We start from the raw sequence: 26342 nt of genomic DNA, 5'->3' as shown, positions 1-26342 counted from the left end.
TAGAATTATTTTCAAACTCGTTGTTTTCACAAACGTCCTCGCTAAATTTATCGTGATATGGCAGTCGATGTTCTAAATGGGAGCTCGTTAGTCCTAACTTCCAAATGTTGAACTTGATTCGCTTGTCACTTCGCTGGTTACACCGTCATTGGTGGAAATCCTACCTAATTTTGATTGGATGCATCAGAGATGACTCTATACATGGCTATAGAACCTAATAAAAAGTGTACCATGCAGGCTGCTTGGCTCACTTAAGCAAGTTACTTAAGAGATGGACGCAAAACGTTTATGTGATTTTTCTAGTATATAGCTGAACAAATAGATAACAGCTTGCTCTTTGGTAACTGTCACTTATGCCATCATATATTCTGCTCTGGTGGATTTTATTCGTTCTTTAGCGGTGGCAGATCCAGGCCTTCTGATAAGGGGGGGAGGGGGTGGGGGGGTTTTGGGGGGCGGTCATTCATGTGTGTTTACATGTTTTTTATTTGGGTCCTGAGATAAGGGGGGAAGCTGGCACCCCGAGCCCCTCCCCTGAATCCGCCACTGTTTAGTTTTCTCACCTTAGCGTGATGGTAAAATCGACAAAAAAAAATGTTTGGAACCAGCTCTGTAAGGAACAGTATCGAATGACAACTTGGGACAGTTAATAGGGTGCTCAAGCGCTTTTTGAGCAACGTATGTCAACCGGAAGTGGACTTTTTGTACTTGGGCAGGGTAAGGGTATAGAGAAACTTAGCAATACCCATTTAATAGCGTCAGGAAAAATGGCTTCACTTCCGGTTAACGTACGTCGCTCAAAAACGCCTTTGCTTAAGTTCCCTACTATGAGACATATGTATACCTTTTCATTATCCTTCCGGTCAGTTTACACGTCGTTGGACTGAAAACAGTAGAGGGGACTGGGATGGGTCGGTATAATTTTCTTTATTAAAAAAACTGAATCATTGGATAATGCAATTCTAGAGCTCTGATTGGCTTAGCCATCATGGTATATGAGCCATTATACCATGCTCTCCAAATATGGTAACTGCACTCGTCTGTCCAAAATTAAAAACAAGCTTAAAATCGGTTGTTTTTACAAATAAAGTCGGGAAGAATTCACGATATTTTCTGGGCGTTTTTAATAAAACAATTATTCCACTCGCGCTTGTTGGATTTGAGATGATTATAGCCAACTCATATCCAACGCGCACTCGTGGAATAATTGTTAATTATTGACTTTCAGGAAAGTGTGGACTCTATGTGGTTAACAGAACCTTCATCAAATGACGCCGTCAGACGCACGTCATCGCCGATCATGGAGATCATCAACGCAGCTTCTCACTGGGAAGGAGACAAAGACAGCATCATAAACAAGGACCAACTGGAGTTCAGAAGGGTGTCAATGTTTGATGTGAGTACATTAACTATGATCTGAGACTGATGCTTACTAAGAAACCACCTAATCCTCTCCCAGTGGTTCCCAGCACTGAATTGCAAAGATTGGGGACGATTGGTGCAAAGGGGAGAGGAATCATTTAGCACAGGATACCCAATCCTGGAAAATGAGGGGAGGTTCCGGTTACCTGTGGAATTAGCCTGCTGGAAGCTACCGATGTGGTTGGTATCGTGATTTTGGGTGGTAACGCCGCCAGCACTACTAGAGAGCTTACATTCAGGCTTACATTCAGAGAAAGCCAAGTTTAATTATGTTTACTGGATTTTCCGTATGAAAACAGAAAAATGTAGACTGCAAAACAGTTGGTTGAAATATTAAACATTTTCACAATTATCCCTTTTCCGCCGATTATTATATTCTCCAGTCAATTCTTCCTATAAAAAATGAAATTTGCTGTTCTTATCAGAAAAAGAGCCAAGTAAATAAATCCAGCCGCGAGGTGAGGGGAAAAATTGCATGTCCTCATTTTCCCTATAAGTTTCACACTCGCTCCAGGCTTTTCGTCAAGGAAATCAAGGTGCTAGTCTGCTAGATTCAAAGAAAACCGTAGCTTTTTGTCAGCTATTCTGGTTTGTCTTATGAGATTCAAAAGGATAAGAAGCGGACGTTTCGGGCACTAATCCTTCCGATCGAATCCATGTTTTGAAGCAATGAAAGATAATATATAGGTTTAGCCAAGAGGAGCAGGCTAAACGCAAAGCTCCCTTTAATAAATCTTAAATTTACTTCAAACAATAAACTTGTAACCATTGTAAAGAAATCCACTAGGAATTGAGCCTGCGATCAGTTAAAAACAAGTACCGTATTTATTCGATTAACCGCCCTGGGCGCTTATTAAATTTTTGGACCTTGAGAGTGGGCGCTTATTCGAGGTGGGCGCTTATTCGAGGCTGGGCGCTTATTAAATTTTCACCATTTTCAGCAAGTGAAGTATGTATATTTTGCAACAAAACAATAAATGCTAAAAAAAAAACGCGAAAAAGTAACAAAGCAAGGTTTCTGTAAAATACTCTGAAGAAAACTCCGTCCTCGGGGAAGTCTCTTATTGGAACTTATTCACTTAAGTGGGTGGGGTGGGGATGAGCTCTTATTTGAGTTTGATTGGGAGGAGGAGGGGGTGGGCGCTTATTAGAGGTTGGGCGCTTATTAACTTTTTTTGCCTTTAGGATGGGCGCTTATTCGAGGTGGGCGCTAATTTGAGGTTGGGCGCTTATTCGAATAAATACGGTAACTAGTCAGCGGAGAGCTTTAAAAAAACACGCACCCTAGATGAGTTGACCACAGAGCCCTCGATACGGTCATGTGATACTGGTCAGTGGATACCCTTTTTTGACAGCTATCAAATGATCACAATAAACTTGGATGTACAATATCAGGTTGCAGGCTCCCACACTAGATAGAAAGTGTGATATTTCACATTGGTTTTTCTGTAGTGTGGACGGACGGGCAGACGTATGGATAGATGTAACCAATTTAGCTCAATTTTTTCAGGTATAGGGCTCCTCTGACGCGAGCGAAGAGCCCAAGAGGAGCTCCGCTAAAAACCCAGCAAATTCGTTCAGTTCTTTCTGACGGGGGCCGGGGAATGCTAATCCTGGCCGTAGGGATTGATGTAAAAGTAAAAATAAATGCAGCGAACCTGTTTGTTAAATTTATGTCAACTTCTATTTTTCCTTCAGGAGGACTCAGAAAAATCAGATGCCCCCATCACGACAAGGTTGGTTTGTCAAACTTTTTAAACTCCAAGCTAAGTCAAGTTAAAAATCCTTTTGCATGACCAACAGTCTAACATATATATTGACCTTTGCTTATCCTATAGTTGGAGTTTTGGCCTGTTAGGGATCTGGACTTTTCTAGTAACTCCTTGTGAGAAATCGGCGCCCATGCTCAACACTCTAGCCTGCTTACAGGCTGCTTCTGGAATGTTTCCCCCCACCCCAGAAAGTGCGCGCTGTCTTATTTGGCAAGTGGCTTCTGAAACTGAAAGTGTTTTCCACCAAGTCTCTGATTGGAATTCATTAAATTCTGTGATGACAGAGGGTTACAATACACTGTGCGAATGTTAACCCTTACTTTGGAAGGATCAGTTATTACTTATGAAATGTTTATATTCCCAATATTTCTGTTTGTTTTCCTTTACAGCGAAAGAACACTAAATAAACTATTATCCGATGTACTCGATGAACGAGCAGGAGGGTACGTAAGCTCCAGTTTTTTGTTCTTAACTTATGTCAGCAATTTGCACGTACACTCAAAAGTGTTAAAAATTATGTCTCTTTAGGGCAAAAGAAAAAATGAACCCGCTTACTCTTCGATTTACAGATGCTGATAGCGAGTTCCAGGTAACATAAACTCTCTAGATAAAGAAATTCGACATCTCTGTATGCGTAAGCCCTGCGTGTCCAAAACATAAGGGTTGATTTCCATTGTCGCGTAATTTTTACGTGCGTACATGCGTAAAATTTACGCTCGCAAATAAAAATAGAGGCAATGTATGAAAGGTCGCACGTAAACCAAGAGAGGAAAAGGGGACAGAGAAGGCATCCCCCATACACACCCTATTCCATAGGTAATTCGTCTCGACTTATTTTTAAGACCACACATCCCAAGGGGGATTAGACAACAACCAATCACATAGCGCGAATGTGTTCCGCGTGGGTGACCCACGCTCAGAGCCACGCGTCCTTCACGAATTGACGCAGAACAAAATGGCGGAAGACGCGGTGAGCGATATTGCTATTCGTTTTGTCGACGAAAACGACTACAAAGAGATTTCCGCTAAAGCTGTGTCAGCGAAACGGAAATTAAAAAAGAATCTCCGTTCCTCTCTTGTATAGTCATAGAGCTAACAGTACAGCGGGGAAATCCTTAACACACTGAATATTCTCTCAGGATCATTTATAATTTACAGTTTGAAGAGAGCAATTTCTGGTTTGATATTTATTCTTTTATTAGTCTTTTATTATTCAACAAAAATAACACTTGGCGTCCTACTTGCTTTATTGTACAAACGACCGGTTTCAATAGACAGGCGAAATTTCTCATTTTATTAAAGCACTGAGGTTACGACAACTTCGAGTTATGCTGATTTCGTGGGTTGTCAAAGAGTGTAGCGATTCCCTTTTCCCAGGTGAGCGCCGACTCATTTCGCGTCAATATTCAGGAATGCTCTCGATCTCTTTGTGCTTTCATTGCCTTTCACCCGACATGTTTTGTACGGCGTTTAGTCATTCGAAACCTCCACGAAAAATCCACGCAGCGCGCGAGGTAACTTTATCCCGATTCTTAAAATAACTCGAGACGAATTACCTATTGAATAGGGTGTGTATGGGGGATGCCTTCTCTGTCCCCTTTATCCTCTCTTGCGTAAATGTGAAAGTAGAACCTCGCTCATCTTCACGTTTAATCTGAACGCTTTATATCTTGCCTCTATTTTATTTACGTGATTAAAAATTTACGTGCGTTAACGTGCGTAGCCAGAAACGCGTCAGTGGAAATCAACCTTTAAGGAAGAGAATGTTGTAAAAGAAAAAGAGAAAAAGATCTGGAAATTTAAAAAAAAAAGAAAATTTCTCTGCTCCCGGCGGGGTTCGAACCCGCGACCTTCGCATCTCTTCAGCACCCTCGGCGGCTATGGCCAGTACTGCTTATAAGTACGACGCTCTAACCGACTGTGCTACGGGAGCTAGGTATTTTTCTTTCGCTATCGTTTTTCTTTAAGAAAGGTTTTTGGTTGAAAAGAAACCAAAAACTGATCGAATGTATAAGCTCGAGCTGAGGAAAGTTTGGTACTGGCTCCGTGACTAAGTAGTTCGTCATGCAGCTATTTTGTCGGTTTTTAACACTCATACCGCCTTCGCGATAAGACCGCAAGGTCATGTGGATAGCTGTAAAAAGCTGAAACTGACATTTCGCGGTTGTCAGTAACACAGAATGGTGTAAAAGTTCTCAAACGTTTGCCTTTGCGATTTTACGATAGAAAAACTCTGCTTTATGACTCAGTTTCGTAATTTTTTTAGGCGTTTATTAAAATAAAATTGCCCTTATTTCGTTGCGGTCTCGTCTCGTATGCTTTCCGCGATTGGACAAAGTTAATCAGGTTAATTGAAATAGCTATATATTAAAGGCCATAATAAAATTCCGTTAGCATAATTTTATTTAATTTCCCAACTGTTAAACTGGTACTAGCAGCGCCTTATCAATTTTTTTTTTTGCCATAACAAGCAATGCTGACAAAGAACAAGTAAACATACTGAAACTGGCGGCAAGCCATGGTTCAAGTCTGAAATGAAAATTTGAAAAATTGAAATAGCTCGCAAAAATGTTTTAATTTGTTTTTCTTTTCACTGACAGTATGCCATGGAAAAACAAGAAATGAGTGGAGAGTCACTTGTTTGTCTTTGTGTTGTCATTGTTTTCTGTTTCTTCGTGGAGCTTCTAATATTCCCAAGGTGAATACAAGTTTCATTTATTTGCTCGTTTTCCGCAGTGATCGGAGAATTTATTATTAGACGGATGCAACATATTAAAGGAAATTTACATCCTCTTCACGATTCCTCGCCATCTCTGTGTTCAAGTGATACACCAACGCTTGAGGACAGAGTACTAACTTAATTTATAGCATGCCAAAGCGACAGAGGTTAACAGGGGCAGGGGGAGGGCGATAAGTCTCGAGGGATAGGTGGGGATAAGGAAGTATGGGCTGAAGAGGAATAGAGGAAAGGTCGAGATAGGAAAGAAGGGTTGAAGAGTAGACGGCGGAGATGTGCAGGGGTAAAAGTAGGCGCTAAGGATAGGAACACACGGGATAGGGAAGGGGGGCCAAAGGAATTGAGGAACAGGGAAACGGAAGGAGTGCCGAGACCCGGACGCGGAGGGAGAATTCTAAGAAAAGACTAGCTGAAGGGATAGAACAGACAGAGAACTGATCACACAGGATATCCCGCAAAAATGAACCCTCCGTTATTACAGACAGGAGAGTGTACGCCCTGTCAAAGATTCATCCCATTATTGTTTACCAAACCAGTGAAGAGCGATTTTTTATCCTTGGCTATTACAAACTGTAGCTAGTTAATGCAGATATCAAAGAGGTCTCCTACAGTACATAAAAGTGGTTGTTTTTTGGCTGTGAAATCTCACAATTGTGTAGAAAAATTTTTTATCCCTTATCGCTGCTTAACGGCCATCAATCGACGACAAATAAATCTATCCATCCATTTTCTCGTATGTGTTTATTTACCAGCCTTTTATTTTTCCCTCAATTCAGGAGCTTGAGAAATGATTTGACATTCTCTTTGGGAGTGGTTTTGCTGTTTATACCAACAGTCATTACATGCGCTGCGAGCTTTCCAAAGGTAAGAGATAAAGACGTATCAATGAATGGACACTCAGTTTGTTACCCTTCCAAGGTCGTAGGCATTTTTCTCTTTTTTAAAGAAATTATTAAGGTAAATTATGAGGGGACCCCAATTTTCCCCCTTTTTGATGAGAATGTTGATTTTCTGGCCCAGACTGAATATTCTTATTTTTCTGCCGTTTTTAGGTTGAAAATATTCTTGTATTATTCTTAAAAAAGAAAGAATTTATCATGATACTCTCTGCGGATTGTTCATTTCTCTTATGTTGTTTTCACGTTACAAGTACATGCACAGTTCATCGAACTGTCATTAGCATTTAAAATTTGGCTATAGCTGGTGCAGGTTTTTTCAGTTTGTTTCGCTATTTTTGCCATTTAGAGAAAGGAGTAATTTTTATACCGTTTTAAATTAAAAGCGTACACCGCTTTGTATTTACAGATTTTCAACACACAAAATTATATCCTTTTCAAAATCTCATCGTTGGCTTTATTTCTAAAATATTCTTAAAATTTTACAAATTTCAGCCTCGATATTGTAATAAAACATATTCATAGAAAGAAAAGAGTGTAATTACGTGTTTCGGAACGTGTATTAAGTCGCAACGGTGTTCATTAGCTTGACTTTTGAGAAATTCTTACCAGACTGAACAAGCCACTGCAACAAAATGATTTGTACTCATTGACAATCTTATAATTAATTGATGCTTCCTTGTTCTAGTACTTTCCTCAGCGTCTGGTTGAGCTTTCAAATGTTCTTTATGGCAGTAAGCCAGCTCGGACCCTGGTAGCTGCTCTTTCTGTAACCGTATTGGCTGCTACTGAGTTGATTGACATGGTGAGCTACATTGCCTAGTTCTCTTCAAACCAGGATAACTTATTATAAAATCTCTTATTTCGAAAATTCAATCAGTGAAGGAAACTTATATTGTGACTCAACTTCGTGGTTTTATTTCTTGGCTTTAGCTTGGTTGTGAACCACCTGGACTAGCAAAAGAAGAGTACAACAAGTCAAAGCCTTTGGATCCCTCCAGTCCCGCCTGCGAATACCCACAGGTATACTAGTTTCTCTAATATATATATTTAAATTTATCGTTAACGTTTTCTATATTAAAAAGAAAAATAAAACTAACAGTTGAACCTCCACGTGCGACCACCTTTTGTAAGCGACCGGCCCTCCTGCAAGCGACCATCTATCCAAAACAATTGCGTTTTCCCAGTTAAAACTTGAGCGTTGGAACCTCTCGAAAACGATTACCTTCTTAAGAGACCGCGACCACGTTTCGGGGCTGACGGTTTTATAATTTTCCACTGTTTTTAACGTCTTGTAAAACTTAACGAATGGCCTGATTTCTACAGCAGCGCACATGTACAGCTAAAACTGGAAAGAAAAAATCTTGTATTGCCTGAAAAAAACATTTTTTTATCATTAAATCGCGTTCACTGCTGCATTTTTCGCACTATATTGGTTTGTTCTTTTGTGTTAGTATTTCCTTGATTCTTTTATTATTCCATAATTCTGACGACGTCACTGGCCGTTTTCCCCCGTAAACAATGTACCTTACCCGTCAACACTAGAGAGACTAGAGATGGGTAAAATAAACAACTGACTACTGCATTTTCCTGCGTATTCAGATTTACTGAAAATGTCCTGCGTAAAACGCTGGAAATGGCATTTTCGAGACCTTGAATTTAAAAATTTCCTGGGGAAGCAACCCCATTTTAGAAATAAGAAAAGCATAAGAAAGCAATGTGTACCTCCAGCGAAATAATTGTTCAATTACTGACTGAGAAACTACAAGCGGTACTACTGCTTCAAATGAATTTCCTTCAGGGGGATTTGAAAAGTTCTCAATCACGCAGAAGATTATTACGGCTTCTTTTTTACCCGTCAAATTCTTAACGATGTTTTCTGTGTTTGTCCCCAGTATTTCCCGTACAATGGTATCCTGATTCTTCTGGGGATCTCGGTTCTAGTTCAGCTCAGCCACTCTATGAAAGTTGTCTTGACATTTGGAGTAGTGCTGGCTTATTGGATTATCAACACTTCTGTCAAGAACCAGAGCTTCGACAATTATGATCATTACGTGCACCATAATCACAAGTAAGCGCCTTCTCATTTATGATTCAGAACGGGAGGCCAGAGCCTTCATTGGCCACTAATAAGGGTCACAATTAATTAGTCTTTATGTCAGGAGCCCATGACCTGGAGCAACTTCCATGTGCTCGTATCACGCCGTTTTCACGGACCAGTTTATTCTTAGAATGGTTTTGGCGCGAATTTTGAATATCTTTTAAATTCCACAAACCAGTCAACAACGTTTAGTTATCCTTTTTGATATCCTATACTTCGAATGCGCCCATAGACATGGTGGAGATTCTATTTTCGCAGGAACAAGTGCCCAAGAATGTGTCTAAAAATAAAATGGTCCGTAAAAACGCCGTGAGGCCTAGTATGGGAGTTGCTGGCTCTGGGTTATTGGCTCCTGTTTCTGTCTGTTTTTAGATTTCTTTACCCGCGGGAGTCCTCTCAAACCAATATGGCCTGTTCCTCCAAAGTTTCACAACCGCTTTGATTTGCTTTTCTCGTCCGCCATGGTTGGAAATCCTAACATGATTTGCTGAAAACCTAACACGATAAACTTAAACTCTCAATGGAAGAAAACAAGAAATGTTAATTCTAGAAAAATCTGATTACATGTTTTTTTAAAAAAAAAAAACCCTGAAAATAGAACCTTACGGAAGTAATGCTGAAGAGGTTTCAATTTAATGGTCGCGCCATGAAAGTTTATTCACAGACTCCAAAGTCAAAACTACATAGTAATGAAATAGTACCATGTGAAAGTGTTGCCCCCTTACTAAAAGAAGTTTCAGAATTTAGTCCACAAACGTAAAAGCTAGAACTTCAGTACAGGTCTCCATAGAAATTCAGATAGTGAACGGATTATTCATTCTGACTCTATACAAAAAATGTATTCATTTTTTGCCTTCCTTGGATATTGGTCATTATGAAATCCCTGTTTACCTGCAATTCCCCTGCCCAGATTATACGGTATGGTTCAAACGTTGCGTTATAGGTTATCGCAAAGGTCAGCCTTTCCTTTAAGGGAGACCAAGAGAGGATATAACGCCGTGCAAAACATGTCGGGCGAAAGGCAATGAAAGCGTAAAGAGATCGAGAGCATTCCTGAATATTGAAACGAAATGAGTCGGCGCTCACCTGGCAAAAGGGAATCAGTTTAACGCGAAGTTGTCGTAATCTCAGTGCTTTAAAAAATGTGAAATTTCGCCTGTCTATTGAAACCGGTCGTTTGTACAATAAAGCAAGTAGGACGCCAAGTGCCATTTTTGTTGAATAATAAAAGAATAAATATCAAACCAGAAATTGGTCTCTTCAAACTGTAAATTATAAATGATCCTGAGAGAATATTCAGTGTGTTAAGGATTTCCCTGCTGTACTGCTAGCTCTATACAAGAGAGGAAGGGCGATTCTTTTTTAATTTCTGTTTCGCTAACACAGCTTTAGCAGAAATCTCTATGTAGTCGTTTTCGTTGACAAAACGAATAGCAATGTCGCTCTCCGCGTCTTCCGCCATTTTGTTCTGCGTCAATTCGTGAAGGATGCGTGGCTCTGAGCGGGGGTCATCCACGGGGAACACATTCACGCTATGTGATTGGCTGTTGTCTAATTCCCTTTGGGATCTGTGGTCTTAAAAATAACTCGAGACGAATTACCTGTGGAATAGGGTGTGTTCGGGGGATGCCTTCTCTGGCCCCTTTATCCTCCCTTGGGGAGACTTAAACTATATTATTGCGTACACTTCAAGCTAACTATTGTTTTCCTCTTTGTTTTTTGTTTGTATAACAGGACCTCCTACGTACCTAAGAAATACTTTTCGTCTGTGATCCTGTCACTCTGCTTTATTATCCTTGTTCTTCACGGTCGCCAGGTAGGTTATTGGAAAGCCTTTCTCACGATCTCTGTCAGAACACGTGCCCGCACGTGTGAGACACGCCCAGCAGTAGAACTAACTCAATACTTTTATTTTCAGGTCGAACGAACCGCTCGTCTGCTCTTTTTGTGGAAAATGGAGGCGTTCGAAAAGAGGACAGAAGTGGAAAAAATTAGAGCGAAGAATCGAAAGCTGGTGGATAACATTTTACCTGAGCACGTGGCTGATTACTTTCTTCAACATCAGAGTAAAGATGAAACGGTAACTTTAAAAACTTTGAGCCCTTTTACTGTAGTGATCAGCATGAATTCTCCCTGTTAACGTCAGTGTTAGGCTATGTAAACAGTGTACCGGATAGGTTTGCGCCAGCACGAAAACCATATCGGATAGGGCTTTTGTTCACACATAAGGACAGTGATTTCTTTACGATTTCTGTATTAAAAGGAGCGATGCTCTGCCGCGCCGATTTCGAAAGTGAAGCGTGACATATTGGATAGGTTGTGTGCCACACTTAGGTGTAGTGTGAAAAGGAATTCGGACCGTAGCGGAAGTAAATGAATAGGAGCGACGACTGGAATCCACTGAGACGGAAGTGGATATTCAGGAGTGAGGACTGTGAATTAGTTTCACCATAGCCTCTCGGCCAGCCGCTTCGATCGGCAGTATGTTTGATGTCTGTGAACGACTTTTTCCAGTTCTGTGCCGTTTTTCGTACTATACCTGATAGATAATGTGAATATAGCCTTAATCAATCCAAAAAGTCTTGAGAATTTAGAACATGATCGTAGAAGAGGACTTTTTCCCGGCATTTCTTAGCATCAATAGCATGTAGAACCGGTGCATATGATTTCATTCTAGTTCGCTAACTTCTTATACCATGCATGGGTCGGGTGGTTTACTGTCAGTTCAAGAGACTGATAACAGGGGACGGAAGCACCTCCCTTCTACAAGCTGATGCCTAATATTGCTAAACTCTCTCGTTTGCTCGTTTCACATATCACGGTTTGGATGATCGCCTTGTTTAAACATACAACTCCTCAAGCCTTAAAGCACAAGTAACACAAGCATAAGAGTAAAGTGCAGATCGGTGAATCCTTATCAGTAAGCAAAAGGAGCTAACGATATATAGACTACCACATTTGCGCGTAATTTGCTCGTGCTTATTCTTGTTTCTTGGTGTAAACTAGGAAAACTGCGAGATGACATTCCGTACTAACACGCTAGTTTTAATTCATACAATTCCCTTGTACAGCTGTATACAGTAGAATAACAAGCGAATAATAACAAGTGCAGATGATAGCTTAGTAGTTCAGGTTAATAGGTACTTCAGACTTTCCTTTGAAATGTTCATCTAATTTCATTATTTGTCTGCATGACAGGAGCTTTACAGCCATTCTTACAAGTACGTAACTGTGATTTTCGCCTCCATTCCGAACTTTGACGAGTTCTACTCAGAAGACAATATTAACGACGGTGGAAAGGAATGCATTCGGTTCTTGAATGAAATCATCAACGACTTTGATGAGGTACAGTTAGATTACTGAATCATAAATAAATGACGATGAATCACAAACCTTAATATGTCTAAGCAAATGATCGCCCATGTGTATTTGTTTAATTTTTTTTTTTTGGGGGGGGGGGGGGGGTTGTCGCCAACTCCCTTCCAGGCCACGGTTGTTCAAAACCCGGATAGCGCCATTTACCGGATAAATCACTATCAACAGGATAAGTGTCAGGAAACCAATTTGAAAGAAATGATGATGATGATGATGATGATGATGATGATGACGATGACGATGACGATGACGATGACGATGACGATGACGATGGCGATGAAAGTAATGAGGGCGATGAAGTTTATGATGATGAGACAGGATAATGAATGATAATGTGACGACGAATACGGACGACGATGATTAATGAATGATATAGAACGTACAAACAATGATGACGAAATTTTGGCTAGTGTTGATGAGGAAAATCTTGATTTGTAGTCGTGATAATAATAGAGATGAGATAATTTATGGTATAGAGCTGATAAAAGCTAGAGATAAGTAACTAATTCTAAACTTCCTTTCCGTAGTGTAGGAGAATAAACACTTTGGCGCAGTTCTTGTGAAAAGAGTCAGGCAGTCAACTAAACACACACTCTCACTGTACTTTTTCACCTCCTACGTCCATACAGACGTAGGAGGACAGAAGAAGTAGGAAGACATTCGAGATTCCGCTTATCTAATTTGGACTCCTCACCCTTCAAAAACAGAGCTATGAGATAATAACGCTTTGGGTATATGCTGTTGGTAGAACTAAATGTAAACATCTTTTTGTTTGTAGGTTTTGTCAGAGCCGAGATTTCGCAGTATCGAAAAAATCAAAACGATCAAGAGCACTTACATGGCCGCTGCAGGGCTTGCCCCTGAGACGGAGGTAACTGGATTAAAACTGATAGCCATGAGCTAACTAGGTCAGGCAGTCAGACAGTCAACTAAACACACACGCTCACTGTACTTTTTTTACCTCTTACGTCTGCACGGAAAACATACCTTAGAGAAGACATTCGCGAGTCCCCTTATCTAATTTGGACTCTCCTCCCTTGCCCTTGAGGGTTCCACCCTCAGACGGAGATAACTGAATTAAAACTGATCGATAGCCATGAGCTAACTAAAACTCTGTCCTAATATGACTGTAATTAATTAACTAACCCTTACCCTAACCCTAGCCCTGGCCACACCCCGAGCCGAAAGGGCTTGCTCAAAGGCTGTTGGACACGTGAGCAAGGTCCTCCCTCGGGGGAAAAAAATAAGGCTGCAACTGAGGGCAATGTTTTCTCGCTTAGATCGTTGGAGATAAGTGGGAGACTCCGATCTTGTGCGGACAAAACTTAATTCTCCACCTGTGCTCCGTTTGAATCAATGTTCTGTACTCCTGGTTTTACAGTTAGACTTCCTAGTCCCCTGAACATCCCCCACCCCCCCCCCCCCCCCATCTCCCTTTGCCTCCCTTACTGCAAAGGGCTGGTGTCCATTTGTAACGCCTTTCTGCTGTTTGTTTAGTCCCAGGACTCCGAACACTGGCAGCAAGTCGTGGAAGTGGTGGACTTTGCACTAGCGTTACGCGAAAAGCTGAAATCTATCAACCAAGAATGCTTTAATAACTTTGTCCTTAGAGTCGGTATGTAATTATATGTAGGCGAATCTTTAATTGTTTACATTTTTTCCGCATTGACATATGCCATTCTATGATCAAGCTATTAAAATAAACTCTCCGAAAGAGCAAAACAATTTCAGTTATCTGAGGAAATTTGAGCCCGATATCCCGAGCAGTTTCGGTGAAATTTTCTTTTAAAAACTCGAAACTTTACAATGAAAGTCCAAGAATGTGTGGGCTCATTAACGTTTTTGCCCCCCGGTAATTTCGCAAATTTTTGATGGAGCCATTTCCTTTGTTATTGCTTGCAAAAAGCTAAAAATTGCACAAATTACTCAAATTAACCCTTTCTTTCAACTTTTGAATTTACCCTACAGGTACTGGCTAGGCAAACGGCTGTGATTTACCAGTAAACGAAAGTTTTTTTGCAAAGGGTGTCGTCAATCTAAAACCTGTACCTTAACGTTAAAGGCGTATTCAAGTTCATGAGTTGCATTATAATTTGATTTAGTAAAATCCAACTAGTGGTCTATTGTCAATGCTGCGTTCTGATTGGTTGAGCTACTACTAGGCTATATGTTATAGCCCACTAGTAGCGAAAAACGCGAGCTTTTTGGCGGCAAAAAGGATTAAAGTCTAGCTTTAACTAGCTAAAAGTTTTTTATTCTCGATATTTTTGACCAACTAGTTGGATTTTACTACAACAATTATTCCTCTCGCCCTCATGGCCTCTGAGTCAATAGCCCATTCGGCCTTCGGCCTCATGTGCTATTGGCTCAGAGCCCATGAGGGCGAGAGGAATAATTGTTAAATATTACATGCAACACCCTCAAAAAATCGTTGCGTACTCAAAAAGTACGCGAAAATAATCCGGCGGCGACGTTAGTCATTGCGTGTTTAGTCTTGTTGCGTTTGCTGCGCTACGGCTGCTGCTCCTTCATCAAAACGAATGGCTACTTTCCCAAATGTGTGCCGCATGTGATTGTTTCAGTAGTGATTGATGTATCTAATTCAAGGAAGAAATTCCAAGTGCAAGGGAAGAGCCAACACAAACATAATGTGTCTTACTTGATTTAAAAATTCTCTTCATTTTTACCTCAGGAATTTGCCAGGGTCCAGTGGTAGCTGGTGTCATCGGCGCCAAAAAACCACATTACGACATTTGGGGGAACACAGTCAATGTTGCAAGCAGGATGGAGAGTACCGGAAAAGCTGGTTACATGCAGGTTTGTAGGCCAGATTTATATGTAAACCGAATGTTTTAGTCACCTTTGAGTAAGATAGTGTCTTATGAATGACTTCTATTCATCAGTCCCCCTCAGAGGTATGGAAGGGATTGAGTAAGTAGGCCACACCCTTCAGTAGTACGGAAAGGAGTGAGAAAGTAGGCCTAGCCCCTCAGGGGTAGAGAAAAGAGTCTGGAAGTAGACCTAACCTCTCAGAGGTAGGGAAAGGAGTGAGGAAGTGGGCCTACTCAACGGTAAATTTTTCTAGGCCCATAAATCCTAATAAGCCACATAATTTTTTTCTTCGTAGGTGACAGAACAGACATACGAAATTTTAAAGGACAAGGGTTTCAATTTTATTTACCGCGGACCCGTCAAAGTTAAAGGAAAAGGACAGTTAGTCACGTATTATCTTACAGGCAGAGAAGAAAATAAAGAAAAGAAAGACCATCTTACCCTACCAAATATGGTAGGCTTTTGATGTTGAGGCGTTTACAACGGAACGACTTTGTCACTAGATAGTTACTCTGTCTTACATATATAGTAAACAAGGGTGGAATATCATCCAGCTAATCCAGCAATGATCTTTAAAAGTTTCACAAGGGCTATTTTTATAGCTTCATTAGAGAACAAAAGAATATCCTCTCTTGTAGGAAATGATGAGAATATAGTCAACAGTGCCGGATCCAGACCTCACGATAGGGGGGGGGGGGGCTGTCATCCAGACTGGACAAACCTCTACTACGGGCTACCTCTCCATAACGGCCACTCTTTCACCAGGCAGTCCATATATTGACTCTTGTTTAGACCTATCTACAACGACCACATCTCTGCAACGGCCACTTTCTTCTGTTCCTAAGGTGGCCGTTGAGGAGAGATTCAACTTCATACTAATCAGGCAAAAACGTTGTATAAAAGGAGTTACCTCTGCAAAGAAGAATTTAAAATTTGATTTTAGAAACTAGTTTGACGTCATAACTAGAACTGAAACTGGCTAACTAGGAATCATTTAAGGGAGGCAGAGAGTGTTTCAAAAATGGGAAACTTCTGATTCCTAGTGGCGATATTTTTGTGAAATATTTTAAAAGGAGGGTTTGAGTGCAGTGAAACACTGAAGACAGCATAAAAGTTATCTGCTTTATCTTGCTGCCTGACACTTGATATCGAAACTCTTGCCAGATGTCACTTTGTTAATGGTACGTACCACTGGAACAACGGCAAAATGGCACCATTTACAAGGCCAATATTTCAACTAGTAACAACTAGCTTCTTCAGAAAAATTTTCCTCACCTAGTCTCTCATTAGTTCGCATGTATCAATTTTTTGACAGACCGTCACGAACTTTTACATCACGAACACTGTTCACCATTTAACTTGAATTTTAAGGACCATTAATATTCTTCCAAATGAAAGTGGCCCTGAATAATTCTTGTTTCAAATGGTTGAAATATTGGGCTTGTGTCTTAGTGCCACCCGTGAAATCCTTTTGTTTCTATTATTTTTATAATTTTCTTTATAAACGTAAGTAATTGCCAGTTTTGTTCCTTTCCAAACTACATTTCCATCTAATATACAGTTGTCAGTAATGAGAGACTTGAGGCAGGGGCAAATTCAGGAATTTATTCATCGAAGTTGTGCTCTAAGGCTTTTAAACCCTTTACAACCTTACGGCTAATCATTTTCCCCCCATCCCGGCCCTACACGTCATCTTCTAGTTACAGGAACGAGGAACGTTTCAAATTGTATAAACCTTTCTCATGTCTTCTGGTCAGACGGAAGCATTTAGGGGTTTAACCCCCCCCCCCCCGGGGGGGGGGCAATCCTCCCCTTGGATTCGCCTCTGCAAGGAATGATTGGCTAATTAAAGAAATCAGTTTTTTTGTTATAATACAAGACCCTGTTAACGTTAAGATGCACACTATTAGCTTTATATTTCATCTGCGTCTAGGGTAAAAAAAAAAACCGCCCTAAATGGTCGCCAGCCTAAAGACTTTCGACCGCAAAGTTATTTAGAATTTTTGTAACTGTACATAGAAATCCTAAATTCTTCAAATGAAATAATTGTACATAGGAGTAAAATATTTTGTATATGATACGTTTATATAATCAACGGGCGCACGCAACCACTGCGTGCCTCTGTTCTTGAAAATATCAGCAGGACTGTAGAAAGTGTGAATTGGGAATTTTTTATGTAAAGCAATCTATAAAACATTCTAAAGGGAACACTTGAATCTGGTGTACAGCAACGTGGTGCGTCAAACTTGCCCAGTTTCTAGGCCTCATTGCGTGCGGTCGATGCGTTTCGGGTCACAATGTCCGAGGGAGTTTTTTTCGTCTCGGATACGTCACAGAGAATGCCTGGGAAGACGACGCACAGCAGGGATTAGGCAAGCGTTAAACGTCGCACAGTGTCTGTGAAACACTCAAAGATACTTTTGGGTGTTTCGATTTTTGCTTTACTCTCTTTTAAGTGAAATGAGCTGGTTGAACTCCAGTATCATTCTGTAATATAATGACATTTTGTTCAATAAAATAGTTGCAGAGGTGAAACATTATGTTATATGGTTAGACTCTCCAGAACGTGTTTACTCTCCAAACTTTCCGAAATGGTAGTCTGCTTTACAAACTTGAGTTTTAAACGTCATTTCTATAGCCTGTATTAGAATATACATCATAGGAAATTGTTGTCCACAACTTGACAGTTTTTAGCGTTTATTTCCGGTGAAGTTTTATTTTGAAAACTGACCTTGCGCGAGAGACAGACGAAAACAAATTTTGCTGTCCTTACAGCCCATAGTTTCCATGGCCTATAGTCTCATTCCACCGTAGTCAAACCTGGTTCAGGCGTTTTCTTGTTTTATCGCTGGAATTTCATCTACATTATAAATGGAAACATGGAGGGCAAGGATGTGTAAAATGACTAGTTAACGTAACTATCGTTTCATAATATTGAGCACGTTCCTCGCCGGAATAATCCTTTGATGGTAAAATGGCGCCGATCATACAACACAATAAGTTTATTAACATGTCCCAAAGTGGGACTTTCAGTGTTAATTTACAATCACCAGAAGAAAACCTAATTACAATACTCTTAAAAAACTAATAACAATGATCAAGATGAATGAAAACAAATATGATCCTAAAAAAGCATTACACAAGTCAAAGTGTAGATGCCCAAAGTTCCCCTCGGGCACGATGTTTAAAAATAACAATGTTCATACTGTTCTTAGTGTGCTCTTTTAACTTATTCCAGCGCGAAAGAAAAATGATCTCTGCGCAGTCGAGGTTCTCCTAAATGTAGTGTGTAAGTGATTCTTCTGTCTGCTATTCTGACTGTGAATATTAAAGTGCGTTACCACCATCGGTTCAAGGTACTTGCAGCGAGGCCGTTAAGAATCTTAAAAACCATGGTTACGTCACGAAGCTGTAACATGTTCTTTATTTGGAGCCATCCAAGTTCTCTAATGGTTGTGGAAATATGATCATGTTTTCTTTTTCCAGTTAGTATCCTGGTAGCAAAATTCTGTAATGGCTGAAGTTTCTGGACGTTCTGTGGTGTTGTTCCTGACCACACACTGTAACAGTAAAATAATTTGCTGAACTAAAGAATTCAAAATGACTGAAATAACTTTTGTAATTACATGTCGGACACTATTAATTTGGCAAAGTTTGCCTAGTCGTGAAGATGATAGATGATTTACATGGTGAGAATCGAAAGAAAGGTTACCGGTCAAATATAGTAAGAGCATGAACTTTGTTTCCTCTAGATTTATGAGGAGGAGTCGGTTAGTACACACCACTCTGCTGCACTATTGAGATCGCCGACAATCTGACTTAAGGCATCTAATTTTCGTTGGTTGCAAAGGAAATAAAGAGTTTAGTGACATCAACACAGCATACAACTAGAGCAGTTCGAAGTGATGTCTGGCAGGTCGTTCATGTATCTGAAATAAATAACACGGGCCCGAGAATAGATACCTGTGGGACGCCATAAGTTACTTTTAACTCGAGTGGTACGTTTGCTCTGTATTGTTAAGGTATCCGCTTTGAAACCAATTTAGAGCATTCGTTGATGTTCCTAGCGACTGAAGCTTGTTAACAGGATAGCGGGTAACGTTGCTAATGCTGACGGACGCCTTACTTAGGCCTGTTTCAAACGTCGTGCTACTGCCATTCTAAGCTGGCTCGACTGTAGCTCGACTGCAGCACGACACTAGCACAACTTGGTTTCAGACGTCGAATTTAATTCAGTCGAAAAGAGCGGCTGTTGCCGAAAACAAAGCACAAAGATTGAGAAACGGTTTAGCATGCTTTTAAATGTATTCTAATGTATTTTTAATTTGTGAATTGAAATCGGCACGGCAGTAGCACGACGTTTGAAATGGGTTTTAGATCAATAAGCACCATGGCAGCAACTTTCTTATCATTGATGGCTTGAAAAAGATGATCTGTAAGCAATATGCTCAGGATCTCTTTGACTGAGTGGCCTTTCTTGTTACCACTTTGATGTTTTTTAAGGCGTTTCTTTTCGAAAAGAAAGGAGGTGTACTGAAAATAAATAAGATCGATGGAGTTTGAAACAGTGCCATTAAGTGACGTCTTTGGTTTGTTGTCATCCAGAAATGTTGCTACCATGGCAACGTGAAGTAACGACTTCTTCACGACAAATGTAAGTAGATCGCTAAATGCCAATTTTCCGTGCATCTTTTCATATTAAGAGTTCCGGTCAAAAAAGACACCCTGTTCAAGACGCTAAATATAGTGAAGTTGTATATTCGATCTGTTTTCCCAAGAAACTGCGGTTTGGTTTAAGGAGATGAGAGGTGGTAGACGATCGAGGGTAAAATGACGATGTTTAGCTACAATGGTTTTTTACTCCCTTTTTGGTTACGGCAGCTGTATCCATCTGAGACTAGTGAACATGCAGCTAACAGGGGCACCCAACGACGGTTTCTTCCTAAATACATTAAAAACACTTTTAAGGTTATCCAGAGTACTTTTGGATCTCTAGAAATGCATTCTAAGCGGCGCTAAAAAATTTGCATCTGTTCGGTCACCCTGGCCTCGGGGAACTTGAGTCTTTTCGAAATTACAAGGGCTTCAGTATTATTTTCCGGAAAATTTTAGATTAGCAATTCAACGTTTTACGAAAGTGAGGTTTTTTCTGACATCTCTGTCCATCAAATTTTCGAATTCGCACATTTTAGGTTTCCTTTTTTGTAAGAGAAATAGCCCAACCTGGGTGGTGAAATGTGAAAAGTTAACTTCAGAAAATGGTAGGGAATTTATTAGATAAGCCTCGAAAATTGTACATGAACGGAACGATCATTTAGCCGTCCTCAAGCAATAGAAAATTCTAGGCAATATTTGCTTCTCCGAACAGATGCTTTATAGAAAACCGTCGTTGCGCGCCCCTGAGCTAAGGCAACTTGAATTAGCCTGCGTTACTAGCAAGCGTTTCCGTTCGAGTTATCGCGCGAAAATTGGCTAGCGTGAGCCCAATTCTCTTGACGATCTCGCCCGGAAACGCTTGCTACACAGGGCTAACGCTAACCTGAATAGGCCATTTTCGAGAAGTGTCATGCCTCTTTCTCAAAACGAGGGAAATTGCGAAATCTTTCATAAGAAAATAATTTTGTATTCTCATTTATCTGAAGTCCTCTGCTCTTGAACCTGTATGTAGTTAATGATTAGCTTTCTCGTTCAACAATATTTTATCTGACCCCTATCTGACTCATTTTTCTTTCATGCAGAGGACTTAATTATATAGTATCTCGATCAAAATTGGGAATGCAAAATTGTCTCAATTCACGGCTATCTTCGTAATGCAACTCCTGGGTGCTAAAAATAAAATAAGCCCAAAGAAAATGAAGATCATTAATGGTTCAGATATACAAAGAGGTGATTATGCTTTACACTTAGCTTTTGCTTGAACACCCTCGCCTTCGTCAAAAATTGCAAAAACACTTCTACAATTCTGTAAACGCTTTTTAGAAGTATATAACAAGCCATCCAATGTTGCATGCGCGTGGAGAGCTGAACTTGGAAGATTCCCTTTGATCATTGGCATAAATATAAAAGACACTTTTTTATTACCTAAGAAAAGGAAAGAGTTAATAATCAGAGAAACAGGAGAGACTAAGACTTCATAGGGGTTACAAATTTATTTGCCCCGGAAATATTTCGACTAGACAAAACTAGTCTTCATCAGGGGCTAGAAAGAATTAGAGAAACTAGAATTAGCCTAATACTAGATTGCCCAAGATGTTCGATAGGAGATATTTAACAATTATTCCTCGAGCCCGAATGGGCTCTGAGTCAATAGTCCATGAGGCCGAAGGCCGAATGGGCTGGACTCAGAAGCCATGAGGGCTAGAAAAACTGTTTTAGTAAAATCCAACTAGTTGGTGAAAAATATCGAGAATAAAAAAAATTTAGCTAGTTAAAGCTAGACTTTAATCCTATTTTGCCGCCAAAAAGCGCGCACTTTTCGCTACTAGTAGGCTATAAGTCCTATAACATATACTGAATAGTTTCGGATGACCAGGAATTTTTGATAAGGGGGTCCATCTTCAATCCTTCCTTGCCACTCATATGTTTATTACGTGCAAACTTGAATATGCACGTGTTTAAAGGGACTTACGCTCTATGGTTATGCATATGAGGTCACGGAATTTTTGTCTGTTTGTATGGTTAAAACAAAATCTACCTGATAAAAGTTGCTTTGGTTCTCTTCATGGTAGCGGTTTCAGCTTCAAGGAAATTAGGGTAAAAAAAAATTGAAAAATTAAATCTATCATCTGATGTCAATGGACACTATATGGACCCTCCCCTCTATCCGCCAACAGTCTGTGTTTTCTTCCTCCATTTATTAACCAAGAATTACCTGATTTTGGGATGTCTCTTTTGCTTTCAATCAATATCGAACAGAAAAATATTATTTGGTCAAATACAAACTACCAACTACTTGAAAAACTTGACTGAAATCGTCGACTTGAGTAATGTGTTGACATTCGCTGAAGAGTAGGACAATAACTTTGACAATTTTTAACATACAGTACATGCGGCGTGACACGCAACATTTAGTGAGATGACGTGTGATCTGACGTGACAAAACCCAAACTCTTCAGCAATATATAAGAATTACCGTGAAAAAGGTTTAGGTAAAGTGTTCGGCGAGTCGTTTGTATCCTCAACAATTTCCGACAATCACCGACAGTTTCCGAAGATAAAGCGATATTGTACGATGTGCGCGCGCGCGATTCCCGAGGGCTAAACACTGGCATTTATTCTTACTTTTAGGTAGTCTCTGAGGTAGTGTTGTGGTTTTTACAAGCTTTCTTTGTGTTGGGCATGGGGACAATTTTGTAAAGGATGAATGAAATATTAGTATGGAAGTGGACAGGCAAAATTCCAAACGGAAGTTTAGATAGCATCTTGCAGTATTTGGAGGCCTTTACACGTATTTTAGCGTGGATTTGTTATCGATCGCCGCCTGTTTGAGGCGAATCCTCAGCTAGAGTTCACGCGAGGCTTCGTAACTGTTTTTCATGATGCGAAAAATGGCTGGTTCAAGATTGCCTGCGTCTCCTCCACCTCCCGATCTGTCGAATTTAACCGAGGAGGAGAAGCAGATTATACAGTGTGTCTTGCAAAGACAGAAACAAATGGAAGAAGAAACCATTGAATTGCAAAGGTAGGTACTCCACTTCGGCGTGTGTTTATAACGCCATGTTGGCGTTAGGCCGTGTATAGCAGTCTTTGCTTTTTGTATTGCCTTTGTTGCTGTATTTTCATCACTTGCGATTATTAGACGTTTGAAAAGAATTATCCTTGCAGATTGTATCGAGCTTGTTCCTGTTTGGTTTATTTTTACGCTCCACTGGAAATTAAACAATTTTATGTCTTCGTATGTTTTATTCAATTCCAGAAATCTTGAGAAAGAAGTCGAGAGCTATCAAAATAAAGTTGAGCGAAAAACCGGACAGTCGGTTACTAAAAGTGAGGAAAATGTCTGCGAAATTTGCCACAAGACAAAATTTACGGACGGATCGGGCAAGGAGTGTAAATATTGCAAACTCAAAGTTTGCGCGCGATGTGGTGTGCAAGTGACTATACCAGGCTCTAAACAGGTGAATTTTGCGAATTCTTTGAACGTTTTAAACATTGTAAAGATACTTTTGTTTTTCTTATCCGTGATTCATGTTTTCTTATTTTCAAAGATTTTTTGGGGCCCCAAATACTCATATTTTTTACTGATTTTAAACGAAATTCCTTGTCAGCAATTTCGCAAAATGAAATGAACTAATTTGTATTTTCTTATATTTTTCTTCGTTTTATGACTGCGCTGACTGCCTCTTACAATGATAATGTTCACAGGCTACGGTAAGTCGGAATATAATTTTAATCTACCACTTTTACACCTTACCATTCAGACTCTAGAGCTTGAGATCTTTAAAACCATTCGCTGTTATGCGTTTCTGAGTTTCTGATAGTAAACACAAATGCTATTGACAGCTAGGCTTAGCTCATGTATTTTTAAAAGCATCCACTTTGTCGATTTAGCTGTATTAGAATTTCTTATTCCTTCAAGGGTGAACAATTTTATCTTTGCCAGTTATCGGCGATTTACCGTCCACTGCTTAAACTTCAAAAATAATGTGCAATTATTAGTCTACCCCACGAGTAAATTTTGTGTTTAGGAAGTGTCTGTAACTGAAACAAGACTGGCTGTCTACTTTTGTGAGAAAAGGAAAAAAACTTGCGAATTATTATTTATTTTCATACATGTAGATCTGACTTATTTATAATTTTGCATCTTTGAGTTGTTTTTTGGTTAAATATTTTAAGGCTTTTAGTGAATCACCTAGATGCATCTTCGTAGGATATTTATTAATCATTTTTACATTTTCTGGTAGAATTGGACGAAGTAATCGAGGGCGATTTTCCCTTCAGATTTTTGTCCATATAATACGGCAGACGCCAGCTTGTGACACACAGGTGAAACTAGGTGACCCACCCTAGATTTCTTGGCAAACAAACGTTCTGGTAGAAAAACACATCCAAAATTTTTAATTTCTGAAAATTTCCTCCCTAGAATTTATTTGATCCAGTGTTTAGTGTGAAAGGCGTGTGGAAATGTGTAAAAGTCTTTTATATTTTCCGTTTGGTATTTGTTTTGATCCCAGGATAGTTGATGCATTTTATTTAAAGAGCTTGCACTGTGTAAATAAATGTTACATTGAGTTATTTTCAATTTACCTCATTTTTTGCCTTGATGGAAAAACTGTTTCACACAGATCTCGAGCTCTACTTTATTAATAATTATTTTTTATATTTGAACGAGAAAATTATTTCTTTACCTGTGAATATATCCTCTGCACACTTATTATGATATAAATGAGATCAATATTCATGTGTCTTCATAATTACAATATTCAGTATAAGAGCATTTTTATTGTAATACCATCTTGCCTATTTAAAACTCGTCTAGTCTGTAACCTTTTTAGCTTTAATCTAAATCCCTTTTTATGAGTCAAAGAATATTTCCTTTCTGTTTTGTTGAAGGTTAAGCAATGACAAATGCTGTCTTTATTCCTTATCATTGATTATTCAATGTACTTGTAGCAAACAAAACCAAATTTTTGGGTTTTATTATTTGTCACCTTAACCACATGGTCATCTTCTTTTTTTAACCTTTAATCATGATAACAGAGGGGTTAAACTTTTATGAGGTTGTATAAATTAAACAGCATTTATCCAAATTATGTTTTCATGAGGATACACAATGTAGGTTTTCTTGAAGCTTGAAAGTGTACTCTGTTTTTGGACTAATATTTATCATGCAGTCAAAAAAAGGTGACTTACACTTTGACGGGGTGAGGAATTTCAGGTCAAAACAGAGACCCAAAAAGGAAACATGCAAACCACAAAGATAAAATTGAGTGCGTCAATCTTATAAAATAGGATCATCAATCTTAATCCATAAGATTTGAGGCAGTGTTTTGTCAGTAGCGTTGAGGGCCACACTCAAAACATAAAACAGCTTATCTCACCAAGTGTATGAAGAATATTTTGGAGTTCAGACTTTCTCACCTGCATGTTGCAATTTACTCTAAATCTGTTGGCCATCAAAAGTTCTCAGCAACAAAAGGCATTACTTACAGACTTTCGTGACATTGGTTATGTGATAACAGTTATTTTTCTTTGCCTATTTTGACTACATATTTAGAGTTGATAAATTGAAGTAGAATTCTTTAAAGATAACAGTGATGTCATTGAGGTCATTGACTTATACCAGCTTAAAGCAGAGATTTTAATCCTACATGTATCAGCCACAGCACAAAATTGTTACGCTGCTGCATGTACACTCTGTAGCAGTTTTCAGGGAATTGTTGTTTATTGCTCCTGGATTTTTCTTTTTGATTGTTCTAGCAGTCATCAAATTTGCCTTTGGCATTTTCTGGCTTTTAACTTGTTCTTTAGAGAGAGACTACAATTCTGCAGTTCAAGGGGCTTATTAATATTATGTCAAAGTTGTCATGGTAAACTCAATACTTTTCAAAAGTTCTCACATTAAATTGATGTCAACATGTAGAACTATTGCATGGTAGTGGTAGTTCATTTACTTCTCTTAGAGTTTAAATCTTGTCGTTGATGATGAGTACCGTAAAGAGAAATTACTGCTTATATCTTTGTTTATAGTTTACTTAATTTGTAGCTTGCACTTAAAAATACTTTTTGGAAAATAATAAAATGACCCCTTAGGAAGAAACTTTTAATTAAAATTAATTGTGTCTGAAGCTACATTATTTTGCTTGCTGATGTTCATTAATTTATATTTTCTTGAGGAGTCAGTTATCATTTTTGCATCTTTTATTAAGTATCACATTGTTAAATTCCATTTTACTAGATGGTAGTACTTCCATGCAATTATCAGTTCTAACACTAGCTGTTCTGGAAATTTCTGAGAATTCTTGAGTATCAAAATTAATAATAGTTATCAACGAACAAGTGTTTCCATCTCAATGATTAACATTTTACATGTTGGTGATAGAGGTTGCATTATTATTAAATCCTTACATCTCTTAACAGTAAGGGTAAACACAGTGAAACCTCGATATAACGAAGAACCAAGGGACTAACAAAATATGTTTGCTATAATTACAGTGCTCCGAGCTGCGACCATTTTGGTTACCATGGCGAATAAAAAAAATATTGGC

The 26342-nt window shown here is 39.3% G+C and overlaps 2 protein-coding genes and 1 non-coding gene across 10 annotated transcripts in view; 2 read left to right on the top strand and 1 right to left on the bottom strand.

Moving 5' to 3' along the window:
- LOC140946304 (adenylate cyclase type 3-like) overlaps window positions 1-15805 on the top strand; it is a 33527-nt gene extending 17722 nt beyond the window's left edge. For 3 of the 4 annotated variants that reach the window (XM_073395400.1, XM_073395398.1, XM_073395401.1), the window contains 16 exons: window positions 1229-1396; window positions 3121-3158; window positions 3584-3637; window positions 3723-3783; window positions 5795-5892; window positions 6708-6795; window positions 7516-7632; window positions 7761-7850; window positions 8723-8898; window positions 10663-10744; window positions 10847-11008; window positions 12127-12273; window positions 13082-13174; window positions 13801-13918; window positions 14996-15120; window positions 15431-15805. In XM_073395400.1, coding sequence (XP_073251501.1) covers window positions 1229-1396; window positions 3121-3158; window positions 3584-3637; window positions 3723-3783; window positions 5795-5892; window positions 6708-6795; window positions 7516-7632; window positions 7761-7850; window positions 8723-8898; window positions 10663-10744; window positions 10847-11008; window positions 12127-12273; window positions 13082-13174; window positions 13801-13918; window positions 14996-15120; window positions 15431-15601 — 1788 coding nt within the window. In that variant the 3' untranslated portion in view covers window positions 15602-15805. The remainder of the gene's footprint in view (window positions 1-1228; window positions 1397-3120; window positions 3159-3583; window positions 3638-3722; window positions 3784-5794; window positions 5893-6707; window positions 6796-7515; window positions 7633-7760; window positions 7851-8722; window positions 8899-10662; window positions 10745-10846; window positions 11009-12126; window positions 12274-13081; window positions 13175-13800; window positions 13919-14995; window positions 15121-15430) is intronic. The other variant, XM_073395399.1, reaches the window with a different exon arrangement.
- Window positions 5017-5127, bottom strand: Trnai-uau (transfer RNA isoleucine (anticodon UAU)). Its single transcript has 2 exons — window positions 5090-5127; window positions 5017-5052 (listed from the first exon to the last, which is right to left on the bottom strand). It is a non-coding gene; the product is annotated as a tRNA-Ile (tRNA).
- Window positions 15806-22410: 6605 nt separating the features above from the next.
- The window catches only part of LOC140946757 (uncharacterized), a 54105-nt gene continuing 50173 nt past the window's right edge, over window positions 22411-26342 (top strand). For all 5 annotated transcript variants that reach the window (XM_073395867.1, XM_073395870.1, XM_073395868.1 and 2 more), the window contains exons 1-2: window positions 22411-22816; window positions 23051-23252. In XM_073395867.1, the coding sequence (XP_073251968.1) occupies window positions 22671-22816; window positions 23051-23252 (348 nt within the window). In that variant the 5' untranslated portion in view covers window positions 22411-22670. The remainder of the gene's footprint in view (window positions 22817-23050; window positions 23253-26342) is intronic.

This window comes from Porites lutea, chromosome 8, assembly GCF_958299795.1.
Source record: "Porites lutea chromosome 8, jaPorLute2.1, whole genome shotgun sequence".
Taxonomy (NCBI): Eukaryota; Metazoa; Cnidaria; class Anthozoa; order Scleractinia; family Poritidae; genus Porites; species Porites lutea.
This window is presented reverse-complemented; position numbering and strand designations above follow the sequence as displayed.